Source organism: Crinia signifera, chromosome 3, assembly GCF_055691185.1.
Source record: "Crinia signifera chromosome 3, ASM5569118v1, whole genome shotgun sequence".
NCBI classification, from domain to species: domain Eukaryota; kingdom Metazoa; phylum Chordata; class Amphibia; order Anura; family Myobatrachidae; genus Crinia; species Crinia signifera.
The window spans coordinates 237088773-237102280 of NC_139219.1; the positions used below are offsets into that span (position 1 = coordinate 237088773).

The 13508-nt window shown below is 42.6% G+C and overlaps 1 protein-coding gene across 3 annotated transcripts in view; it reads left to right on the top strand.

The window, feature by feature from the left end:
• The window catches only part of KCNMB3 (potassium calcium-activated channel subfamily M regulatory beta subunit 3), a 35652-nt gene extending 23869 nt beyond the window's left edge, over positions 1–11783 (top strand). Inside the window, exons 3-4 of one of the 3 annotated variants that reach the window (XM_083174746.1) lie at positions 7615–7813; positions 11240–11783. In XM_083174746.1, coding sequence (XP_083030872.1) covers positions 7615–7813; positions 11240–11629 — 589 coding nt within the window. In that variant the 3' untranslated portion in view covers positions 11630–11783. Of the gene's footprint in view, positions 1–7614; positions 7814–11221 lie in introns of all 3 variants that reach the window. The other 2 variants (XM_083174744.1, XM_083174745.1) reach the window with 2 other exon arrangements.
• The last annotated feature ends 1725 nt before the right edge of the window (positions 11784–13508 follow it).

Below are 13508 nucleotides of genomic sequence, written 5' to 3' on the forward strand. Positions count from 1 at the left end.
GGTCAGTTAAAGTATTATAGATAGACCAAATGTATATATACATACATATATATACATACAGGGGCATCAACAGCAGTGTAGGCCCCTGGGCATAGCAATGTATTGGGGCCCCTACCGATCCTCCAGTAGGGGTGGGGGACACTTTGATGTCCCGCGGGTGGTAGGGGGTATTATATCAACCGCTCAGCATGTAGCGCCTGGATCGGTAATTTCCACTAATTGCCCCTTTACTGCACAGATGGTGGGAGATGGAGTGGGAGAAGGGGGCATTGGGCTGAATGAAGGGGCCCTGATACATAACTTCCAGGGTGTTAGAGGATGTTTAATATGCAGAGGAGGGGTGTATAGTGGAGTGGGCTTATTATTCATAATTTTCTGGTGGGAGGACAGCTTGCTTGACTGCAGATATCTCCAGTTTCCGGAAATAGATTTCTTAGATTAAATCTAGAAAAAAACTAGAGAATCCCACCTACCAAATGGTTTTGGGGACTAGGGGATCAGAGTTCAGGAGGCAGAGCAATCTGCCAATGAGCGTATAAAACTACATACCAGGTGTGTGGAGCTGGAGCAGTAACCAGCTGCTGGAAGGCTGATATCTCTGGTTCTGGGAACAGTAGAGACAAGCTCTTAGTGTCCATCAAAGGGGGAGAGTCCCAGCTTTTGGAATATACCCTCAGAAAAACTCTATGTCAGACAAAACCTGAAATATCTGACTGGGAAGAGCAATTAACATGCTTGGATGGGGACCACTGCTTTGAAGTCAGATATCTCCGGTTCCCAAGGGCCGATTTTTAAAATCCTTGTACCCATGGAAAGAGGGGACCCTCAGTTTTCAGCCTAGCACCCTTAGACTCCTGGGGGGGTTTCTGGGTACCCAGAAACCCCCCCTGCGTGCGCTACTGTATATATCTATCTATCCACAACCAATAGTGTTTTCTAAACACCCAATATATTAATATGCACTTTTACATAAAAAAGGAACAATTATTCATATATAAAATACATTTATTAAAAGTTCCGTAAAACAATTCCTTTAACACTTGTGGTTTGTACCGGCGCTGGCTGAAAGACACACTTGAGACAGTATAGTAATATATAGGTTTTACTGTTTAAATGATAAATGATAAAAATACAATTAAATACAATACAAATATAATAAAATTAATTAATTAAAAGATGACTAGTTGTGGGGCTCAGTCTCTTCATAAACTTAGTGGTATAATAGAAAAGTCATAACCAGCTGAATAAAGGAAGATTATATTACCATCCTTGTATATGATTTTGTAATCCAATGATTTTTGGTAATATGGACCAAATGTTCCCAGTGCTCTATAGTTCCAAGAGCTCAGGACTCCCTTGTAGCTCACCTAGGTAACCAATTCAGGGATTAAGCTAAATCCCACAGCCGCAGCATGTTTCCTGGATCCAATTGGTATGGTGTGCTGATTACAGGGAGAGGTGGGTACGTCTTCAGGATGGGTTACCCCTTCAGCTGGTCAAATAATGGTGCTCAACGCGTTTCCCCGGTTAGGTAGGTATCCGGCTCCTTGTAGCTGGAGTAATTCATACAACGGTTATTTTTCCTTCACAATTTGTAGCAGTTTCCCCATGCGTTTTGTTTCAACAAGAAACTTCATCAGGGGAAAAAAGACAATTGATCTACAATTTTGAAATACAACAATAAGTGCCATGTCAAGATATCATTATTACAAATCACAATAAAAATTACACAATAAACATGCATAGAAAATAAGGGGAGAAGAAGTGAACTGATGGAAGTGAAGAATATAGAAGAAATAGGGATTATGAGAACTTATTTCATTAGGTACTTATGTAATATCTGGGCTCCAGTTTTTCTTATGAGACCGTGTCCCCTCGCGGGGCTCGCTGCGCTCGCCACGCTTCGGGCACGTTGGCTCGCCACACTATATAAAATAAACTCCATGCGTAGTTGGATAGTAGGGGTATGAAAAAATGGGGTGCATTTAACATGGGATCCCAGATAATACATAAGTACCTCTCATTAATATATATATAATTGTTAGATGAGGATTTTTTTTCATTCTTTTATTAGTGTACATACCTTTTAATTGGTACACCTAATGTAAATATGAAAAACAGGAAAGTAGTAGTCCTCCTTGAGATAGGCTTAAATTTGGCTCACTCCTCGATTGAAAGAATTTATTTATATAAGTTAGGAACCTTAAACTTATATATAGAATTATGGATAATTTGAAAAATGCTTAATACATCCCAATGGGACCATCAATAATATGGTTCGCATTTGATAGTAGACCCTTAGTGACTTCTTTAATATATGGGTCTTCAATTAGGACAAATTATATATTTGGGTTTAATGTTCGATCTTTATATACCTTTGAATTTAATGGAAGTATTAGATATAATCACATACCTTTATAAGGATAAACAAAGGAATTATTGGGACTTCATAATTATGCAAAGACCAATGTTTTGTGAGGAGGATAGTCTCTCCTTAGAACATCTATTAAAACCATAAAAAAATCAAATAAGAAAAAATTCAAGCCACAAATATATTAAGGTGGGCGTCAATATGTAAAATAACTTTGCTTGCATACCATTCTGCAAAACTGTATTCACCTACAGTATTCATGGAATGGATTTTTTCTCTCCAACTCCTATTGGGACCCGGTTGGGTGCGCGGCTGATCAGATCACAACCGGAAGTCACCCGCTATACCTGGAAGTGGCAGGCTACTTGCTAGGCATTAATGGAATGCAAACTACTGTAGAACTAAATACCAATAATGAGTTTATTTTTTGGAAATATTGGCACATGGTAATAAAGAATTTTAGGGGGAAATGCATCTTATCACAGCAAGAGATAAAGAAAGGACTTAGATGATCTACCTGATTTTTTATAGTGAAGAAATATTAATATTGGAAGATACACATTACATAATATATGAATACTAAGGGGAGAGCAGACAATAATCAGACGGTAGAACAAATGAAATAAAAAATGGAAAAGTTGAGAAAATAAATCAGAGAAAAACATTCAACGGAATACAGTTAGTTAATTTAACCCTTTAGGGGTTACAGTGTCAAGGGTGTGAAACCAATAAATTTCACATCGTTTTAAACATAATAAACGGTTTTGGTGGTGGAACCCAATCTATGATTTTACATTTTAAACTTGCTACTGTACTTGATGGCCTTTCTCAAGGCAATGACGAGCAACCGGCATGTCAGTGTTGGCACTCTAGTGGGAAAGTCGGGTGGATGCACTATGGTTTGCCATCCTTTTTACAGAATTTTCTAAATGTTAGCCCTACATAATAGAGACTGCAGGGACAGACTAATATGTAGATGACATGGTCTAAAAGACAATGTAGTTGTCGCAAATTTTTATTTTCCGTCCAGTGTGAGGATGTAAAACGTGGGTCCAATCATAATGGGGTGACAGTTGGTGCAGTTACAGGCAATACATTAGTAGTATTATCATCATCAATTGAATTGGTATTGTAGTCAATGAGGGTACCAAGGTCGTTCTCTTCAAAAGTTGTTTGAGATTCGCTCCTCTTTTATAGGATAGCATAAGTGCTTTCTGATGTTTATCAGTCTGCAAGACTGGCCAGTGCATGTTTAAAAAGATTTTTGACAGTTGACTGTCAAATTTAGTAGAAAGAATGAGATTTTTGTCATCAAGCTGACCTCCTCGGACAGGTCCCTAACATTATAGGGGTTCACCTCTGGGTTGCAGGGTACCTCCAAACCGCCCCATCCAAACCACCCCAGGGAACCACACAAATAAGAAGATAAAATTAAGTATCAAAGTCATAGTGTTAAAAGAAAAGAGAAAAGGCAGTGAGGTATCAAAGTGTTAGTATAAAAATAAAAGTGAAGTATCAGAGTGTTAGGAAGGTGAAAATGGCTGATTGGTGTTAAGGAAGTGAAAAAATAGATGTAAAAAACAAAGGCCCTGATTCAAGTTCATTCTGCTCCGTTCCAATGTTGGGGGGTCTTGCTAAAGGGTATGTCAATTTACGTTTCACTTCCAAAATAGAGCAATTTTGTGTGAATTCAGGCTAAAAACAGATATATAGAAATAGAATAAGGTAACCAGCGCTGATATAGGATAGAGAATAAACTCAAAAGTGAATAAACTTAAAAGTGAGTGTGATCTCCAGCGTCTAAGCAGGTCCAGAGTCTTACTGGCAGTGAACTCACATTAATATACTATTCTCGCATGCACATAACGGTTTCTTTACCACCATTCCTGTGTAGAGTTTGCGCTTCCCTCAAATAGCAGTTATGGCCTATGACAGGCACTCAGCTTACTTGAGAATTCTGTCACGCGTTCCCTCAAAGGTTTCTTTGTCAATGATGAACAGCCAGATGTACAAATAACTTGACACTTTATTCCACACAATCCGGAACACAAGAGTCGGCATGCAAAATAAGTTATGGAAGTGATGACAATAGGAGGGGAGGGAGACTCAGCGTTTAGATGAGGACGCTCCAAGCCAGTCGGCGGGGCGTGCTGCAGACACGATGAGCCCGGCGTAGCTTGTGAGTGCTGGCGTCCGTCCACTATGAGTCCCGCTGGTTCTCTCCTTCAGCCCTCAGCGGCAGCAGGTTCAATCAACGTGTTTCGGATAATACATTTATCCTTTTTCAGGCTAAAAACAGTCCGCGAAGGGTGTGAGATAGGGTGCCGATGATGGCGTTAAACACCATAACAGCAGCACATCGCACCCTTGGCACCTAATAGGATTGAACCCAATGAAGGTATACTGTAAAAAAACACCCTGCAAAGTCCAAAATGCACTCTGTGTGGGCACCTTTAGTGTAAAGGTGCATACACACGGATAGATTTGGGCAACAATTCAATGTCTGTAACAATTTCTTGTGAACTCCTGCACAAATGATTTGATGTCAAACGATAGATCTTTGACGATGGTGGAGGGAGAGGGAGCCTGTCAATCAGCCTTACCAAATCGTTCATCGTGCATACACATGAAACGGTTGGTACACATCGCTAACGTTTGGTCGTTGGTCTTTCTGCATGCAGGAAAGATCAGTGACCTCTACCAATGACCAGCGGGTATGTGCATCGTCTGATATATCGTTCATACACACAGAACGATTTGAGCGATTGGTCGTTTCAATCTGTCGGGAACGCCCAGATCTTTTGCCAAATCTTTCCGTGTGTACGCACCATAACAATCCAAAACCATATAAGCAACATTGATATTGCCACAAAGTGCATGGGTCCATCATATTTAGGGCCCTGGACAGTGCATACTAGATTTATTTAACATTTCTAAAATCCAATCCACACTGATAGTATGACTCGGTGGTGGATGCCATTGTAGTAGCAGCTGTGTATTTTGTTGCATCCACTTCTGCGTCTCTCTGCTAATGCCATTGCCAATGGGCATCCTACTGGAAACGCCACTGGCTGCTGAGCAATATGCTGATGTGCTCACAATGGGCCTAATTCTGGTTCACTCTTAGAGGCAGATTCCATCTCAAATGGACAAAACTATGTGCACTGCAGGGGGGCAGATGTAACATGTGCAGAGAGAATTAGATTTGGGTGGGGTTTTTCTTCAACGTGAGATCTATATTGCAGTGTAGAAATAAAGCAGTCAGTATTTTCCGTGCACAGAAACAAAATAACTCACCCAAATCTAATTCTCTATGCACATGTTACATCTGCCCCACCTGCAGTGCATATGGTTTTGTTCATTTGAGAAGGAATTTGCCTCTAAGAGTAAACCAGAATAAGGTCCAATGTGCCTGATCTGATTAAGGCAGTGGTTCCCAAACTTTTTTGAATCACGGCACCCTAGAGCATCAAAATATTTTCAAGGCACCCCTAGGCCAATAGCTTCTTATTGAGAAATTCAGGAAAAAAAAATTAAATTAAGTGCATTGTGTTTATATGTCATAGTTATCTGGTGAGGGACAGGATTTGCTTCTGTTTGTCCACATATATTATGATTGGCAGCCACAAGCACAGGATTTGCCTGGTACATTGACCATAAATAATATGAATTTTGGGTCCCTGGTACGCTTCAAGAAACCTCCTCCTTCCAGGACTAGTTTGAACTTCATCACATCCGTATCTCCTCCTAACAGTCCATCTCACTCCCTTCTGGTCTTTGCTCACCTCTCATAACTCTGCCCTGGTCTCATTTTACTCCACCTCCTAAACTCACCTTAATCCTTCACCTATTGCATCACCTTTCCCCCACGTCCCTTTTACACAATCTCCCCTTCCTTTTTCCTCACCTCACTCTCCCAGCACCTCCACTCACCCCCCCTTCTCACCCTCTCCCAAACACCCCCACCTACCCCTTTTCCATCCCCCCCCCCTCCTCCCCCGCTCTTTTAGTTCCTTCCAGTACATCTCTCAGGGGCCTAGATCGTCAGTGGACATGTTGCATTATGATCTCTTATTAACCCGCCCCCTTGTTAACTTTGTTAACGTTATTGACTCTGTTATTGATGTAACCGATGTGCTTGACGATATTATGTTTTTCAATCTTCAATAAAATATTTAAACGAAAAAAAAAAAGAATATGAATTGATCTTGGTCCACCAACCCAAGGCACCCCTGCAAGTGTCCTGAGGCACCCCAGGGTGCCTAGGTACACAGTTTGGGAACCACTGGATTAAGGGATTGCAAAGTCGTAAACGCAGCAAGAGGCTTAAAATGACCCTGACTTCAAATGGTAGCAGACCTCGGTCAGTCGCTTAAGCAGACTGACCCTTAGATCCTGTAAGGCGGGTCCAGGAAGTGTGTCCAAAGATGCAGACCCTGGGTCCAGACCACATACAAAACATATCTGGCTGTCTCCCCTGTGGTGTCCCCAAATGCTTGTCAATCATGCTGCGGCTAAGGGTGTGCTGTGAGCAATATTGCAGGACCCATTGTGCACATGTGCAAAACAGACCTTGCCCAATCACTGTCCACCAATCACTGGATTTGTATGTAAACCAACTGGTTTGAGTACTAATCCAAATCAGACCCAAAGGCGCACTATCGGACATTGCATCTACCCTGTCAGGCACAGAATGGTGCTCTGTGTAGTAGTGGAAGTGGCATTCTATACGAAGCAGAAGTGGCAAGAGAGAGAGAGAGAGACTTACTGTAGGTGTAATGCTGTGTACACACGGTACAATCCAGCATGAGATTTTGACTATATAGTAAAAATTGCATTGGGATCGCATGTAGATCACACCGAGTTTTTTAACTTGCGTGCTCCCGGGTCAGCACAAATCGAAACCCAGATAGAGAGGGCAGTGATGACTATATAGTGGAAATCTAATGCAGATAGCATGAATTGTATGTAAATAGCACATGAGTTAGCAAAGATTGCATAGCAAGTCGAATAGCAAAGGAATCTCACCGTGTGTACACACCATTAGAATTCCAGCTGGTTAAAAACAAAGACCGCTTTAGCTATGTTTTAAAGAGTGACATTAGATATTAAAGGGCAGCTGCAATTTCCTTTTTATTTTACAAGTATTGCTCTCTGTGTATATTTGGTTGAACTGTGCTGATACACAAATCATAAGCCAGGACTTGGAGACCAAACTCTATGACCTTTTTATTGTTGATCAGTGTCTGGAATGAAGAGTCAAACTGCACAATTCTACAAGCAGATATTATGGATGACTGGGTAGACTGCTCATTCACATGTGGCGTTGATTGCCATGGACAATCCAAATATCCCTGCCTCCAGATCCTGGTGAATGTGTCTGGTTCGGGTCATGTTGCTGCTCTGCACTATAATGAAGAAGCTGTTCAGGTAAACCCTAAAGTAAGTATACTCTAGTACAAGCTTCTGTAAATCCTGATAGACTACACAGTATAATTCAGTCAAAGTCACTGTCTAAAGGATTCCATCCCTTTTATAAAAATAAGCATATGCCTGAATTACTACTATCAGTTATACCCGTACTTGTGTCTGCCCATTGTGTAAGCCTGTGTTGGTCAATTGAGTGCAGAGAACATCAGCTGTAATTGCACCTAACCCTGGCTTTAAGACTCACTACAAGTGTGCATTATATGCATTACTTCCAAGGACCCAAAGCCGATTAATCATCAACCTGGCCAGCTGGGAGGAAAAGAACAAAACATTTATATATCGCATTGGCTGTGCAACACAGCTGATGCACCGATATATCGGTGCATGGATCTGTGTGTACAGGCGATCGGCCGACCACCCATACAACCGCTGTAGGAGCCGCTGGTGATTGCCAGCTCAATGGGTGGTCGCCAGCTTACCCAGACAAAGAGTAGGATAGCTGCTTTGGTACTTGTGTAGTTTCACGGTGCCACCGCGCCCAGTCTCTCGTGAAACTTGGCAGCTTGCCAGACTCTGTGTTGACTGTGCGCGTGCTGTTCTAGATGTAATGTACATTATCGGCATAGCGCTGGCAGCAGCAGCGCGCGCTGCCCAACGCTGACAGGTCATTGTGGTACTTGTAGTTCCACAGTGGACACCCCGGCACACTGCTAACGAACGGGGCTTCTAAACTAGACACCCCGGCACACCGCTATCAAAGAGGGTGTCCCAAATGTAGACCCTAAAATTTAGACGCTTAAGCGTCTAAATTTACACTCCCTGCAAACCGCTAAGAAGGGTGCACCTACATTTAGACGCTAAAGCGTCTAAATCTAGACTAACTGCAAACCGCTAAGAAGGGGGCATCTAAATGTAGAAGCTAAAGCATCTAGATTTAGTAGGGTGTAGGGGTACATAGTGCAAAACACTATTAAACCTGTTCACAATGACACTAGTCGACGTAACAGCTGTCGACCTTGTTAATTCCACTATCCACGCCACCCTGAAGCATTGGCGAGCAGACGCCATACGTGTCTGACCGACCTTTTCATACCCCCAATATCCACGTCGGCATGGAGTTGATTTTATAAAGTGTGGCGAGCGTAGCAAGCCACCGAGCCCGAAGCGTGGCGAGCCCCGCGAGGGAACGCGCATAACTTCACAGGTATACGCGTGCGCTCCCCATGCTTCGGCTCGGTGGCTCGCCACACTTAATAAAATCAACTCCACGCCGACGTGGATAGTGGGGGTATGAAAAGGTCGGTCGGACGCGTACCGCATCCCCGCTCGCCACGCTTCGGGGTGGCGTGGATAGTGGAATTAACAATGTCGACAGCTGTTACGTCGACTAGTGTCATTGTGAACAGGTTTAATAGTGTTTTGCACTATGTACCCCTACACCCTACTAAATCTAGATGCTTTAGCTTCTACATTTAGATGCCCCCTTCTTAGCGGTTTGCAGTTAGTCTAGATTTAGACGCTTTAGCGTCTAAATGTAGGTGCACCCTTCTTAGCGGTTTGCAGGGAGTGTAAATTTAGACGCTTAAGCGTCTAAATTTTAGGGTCTACATTTGGGACACCCTCTTTGATAGCGGTGTGCCGGGGTGTCTAGTTTAGAAGCCCCGTTCGTTAGCAGTGTGCCGGGGTGTCCACTGTGGAACTACAAGTACCACAATGACCTGTCAGCGTTGGGCAGCGCGCGCTGCTGCTGCCAGCGCTATGCCGATAATGTACATTATAATGAAAAGGTCGGTCGGACGCGTACCGCATCCCCGCTCGCCACGCTTCGGGGTGGCGTGGATAGTGGAATTAACAATGTCGACAGCTGTTACGTTGACTAGTGTCATTGTGAACAGGTTTAAGAGTGTTTTGCACAGTGCACTCCTATGTACCCCTAGACCCAACTAAATTCAGACGCTTTAGCGTCTAAATTTAGATGCCCCCTTCTTAGCAGTTTGCAGGGAGTCTAGATTTAGATGCTTTAGCGTCTAAATTTAGGTGCACCCTTCTTAGCGGTTTGCAGGGAGTGTAAGTTTAGATGCTAAAGCGTCTAAATTTTAGCGTCTACATTTGGGACACCCCCTTTCATAGCGGTGTGCCAGGGTGTCTAGTTTAGAAGCCCCGTTCATTAGTGGTGTGCCGGGGTGTCCACTACAACTACAAGTACCACAATGACCTGTCAGCGCTGGCCAGCGCTATGCTGATAACGTACATTACATCTAGAGCGGCACGCGCACAGTAAACACAGAGTCTGGCAAGCTGCCAAGTTTCATGAGAGACTGTGCGCGCGGTGGCACCGTGGAACTACACAAGTACCGCTGCTTTATATCAAGAGAATCTTGATTCATGGCTGATAACCAATATAAAGCAAAACGGAGAAAAATTCATTGAGGACGTTTAAAGGAAAGGTTATGAACCAAATATACTGTTGTCCTTGGGTGAAATAAGCTGCCACAACAAACTATCCCGACTTTTCATATATAACACTATATAAGTTGTTAGTTTGGATTCGGTATGAAATCCCGACGGTCAAAATCCCGACAAGGTCAAAATACCGACATTGAAAATCCCGACATGGTTAAAATACCGACATTTAAAATCCCGACAAGGTCAAAATACCAACATATAGAATGTCGACAGGTGAAAAAGTCAACATGACTTTCGGTCGACAGGACGCAAGGTCGACATGGTTTTTTCCCACAGTTTTTTTACCCGAATGTCGACATGGACACAGTTGGAAGTCAACCGCAACCGCTCGCAATGCTTCGGGCACGGTGCCTCGCTGCACTCGGCACTCTATTTCATTCTCCCACCACGCCCTAGTGGATGGTAGGGCATGAAATACTGCCTGTCGGCACATGTCGGGTCAAAAAACAGTGAAAAAATCCGTCAACCTTGTGACTGAAAGTCATGTTGACTTTTTCACCTGTCGACATTGTATATGTCGGTATTTTGACCTTGTTGGGATTTTAAATGTCGGTATTTTGACCTTGTTGGGATTTTGACCATGTCGGGATTTTAAATGTCGGTATTTTGACCTTGTCGGGATTTTGACCGTCGGTCAATGATTGTCGGTATTTTGACCTTGTCGGGATTTTGACCGTCGGTCAATGATTGTCGGTATTTTGACCGTCGGGATTTTGGCTGCATCCCGTTAGTTTTGTCCAATATGCTTCTATATAGTATATATACATGAATCATAATGATTTGATTTACCGAAAAACTTGTTTCACTACATATGAGAATATATTAGCATGACAATGTACAACTAGCTGGAACGCATTATAATAACTCCTGGCCTATCCAATGCGCCTTCAGTTTTCTTCATATAGTTCAGTGGTTATTATTTGTAATACAAATGTTTCTTTGTACTTCATACAGTGCTTTTATGTCCCAAAGTGCCAACGAGACAAGAATGAGTTGCTGGATGGAGTGCTTGACGTGAAACAATACTTTGAGCATAATAATGACACTCCTTTTGCATGTTTCCACCAACCTCTCAGTAAGCCAGAAGATGTCATATTGACTAAGAAGTATGACCGGTCAGTGGTCTTTCATTGCCTTTTTTGGCCAACTCTCATGCTGATTGGAGGAGCATCCATCGTTGGTATGGTAAAACTAACGCAACATTTATCCTTAATGTGTATGCTCTACTACAACCCAACAAGAGAAGACCCTGGAAACGTGACCCCACGCGTGGACTCCAAGCAGAGCAGAAATAGGAAGGATGAGAAGACTCTAAGGTGGAGATTAAATTCCCAAAGTATAAGTAATGCACCATTTAGTTGAGAAGAAGGAGTGGTCAAAACAACCATGTGAAAAGTCTTCATGTGTCAATCAAAAGTGTAGTATCCTGTAGCCAGCAGAAAAGTGTTTATACTGTATTATAAATATGAGAGAATCATTTTTAGCGCTAATTTTTTTGTAATGTAAAATGTAAAAGAAATGTAAAGAAAATGTAAAAATAGCACTGTGATTTTTATTCTTGATATTTAAAGTGTTTATAATAAACACAACAGCTGCATACAACTTTTTGTCTTTATTACTAATTAATTTATATCTGTCAATGTGACTATGCATATGTAGTCTTGGAATCTTCAAGCTATGTCAGTGGTGCTCACCTGATGATGTCACACTATCGGAGATACCCAGGCTTGCCTGAAGATGGCAGCAGAAAGTAAGGTTTTACTTTAAATGCAGAGCCTGCCCAAGAGGCAATGGGCCTAATTCAGACCTGATCACAGGAAAAATTTGTTCTCAAAATAGACAAAACCATGATGCATTGCAGGTGGGGCAGATGTAACATGTGCAAAGATAGAATTAGGTGAGTTGTTTTGTTTCTGTGCAGGGTAAATACTGGCTACCTTTGCATGTAGCCCATATATATTAGATAGCTTTATTGTCACACTGCACTTTAGATTTTAGTTTGAACACACTCCACCCAAATCAAACTCTCTGCACATATTAAATTTACCCTACCTGCAGTACACTTAGTTTTGCTCATTTTGAGAACAATTTTTCCTGCGATTTAGGTCTGAATTAGGCCCAATGCCTGAATTAGGCCCAAACACAGGTCTCCAGCCAGACAGTAGAAATTATTACCAGTCTTTCTCTTGTTACTCCCTTATGTATAATAAAATAATACAGTAGAGGGTAATATGTTTTGAAGTTGGCGGCACAAAATCTAAAAACACTTACTTTTTAACCTAAGGACCGTCTTATATCCTCCACTTGGTATCAGGGCCAGATTATAATAGGGGCACAAGGGGTCAGTGCCCCTGGGCCCCCCTCTAGCTAGGGGTCCCCTGTGGTTAGCTAAAGATTTTGTGCATGGGAGTGGGGTAGTGCTGCAGCTTCACCTATCTGTCAATGTGACAATGATTAATGGTGCTGAGCATTGGGAGCCAAGTGTGCAGTGCATTACTGGGAGTTGACTAAGTCCCATGACACTTTGCACCAGAGGGCAGAGGCTGAGACGTTTGTGCTGAGCTCTGATTGGTGGAGCTCATTCCATGCTTCTCAGGCCCATGGATAACAGCAGCAGCAGCCTAGTCATGGGAGGGTTTTTAATCAGAGGCAGCACTGGGACTGTGAGGTATCCTACAGAGAAAGGTGCAGAGGGACAAACACAGGGTTTTCATGTGGTATATATGAGTGTGTGTGTGTGTGTATATATATATCCCCTGAAGTTACCCATTGACCAAGTTTATACTGCCTTTACTCTGTGTTTTGACAGTGTAATATTCTTCCGTGCAGTTTGCGGCCAGCAATGACAAGTGCAAGGGGGCCCCCCTGTCTAAAGTGCCCCAGGCCCCCCGAAGGCTTAATCTGGCACTGCTTGGTATACACATATTTAGTTCCTCAGGAACACTACAGTATTTCAGTCAGTCATCCTCCAAGTGTTAGTCAGCAAACTTGCTTACCTATAACTTTAAAATGACCACCTTTGTTGCAAATTGCTTTTACTCCCCAGTCTCCATCCTACAACATTGAGCCATGTTCTCACATAGGGAGATTTGTCAGATCTCAGTCATATCTTAGAGACTTTTTAGGCTTACCTCTCTAAAATAAAGCCATTGTCAGGCTGAAAGGCGATACTTTTAAACCAGTAGAAATGGGAAAAAGTGGTGAATTCATATGATGGTCTGGAGAAGATATTTTGCATCCC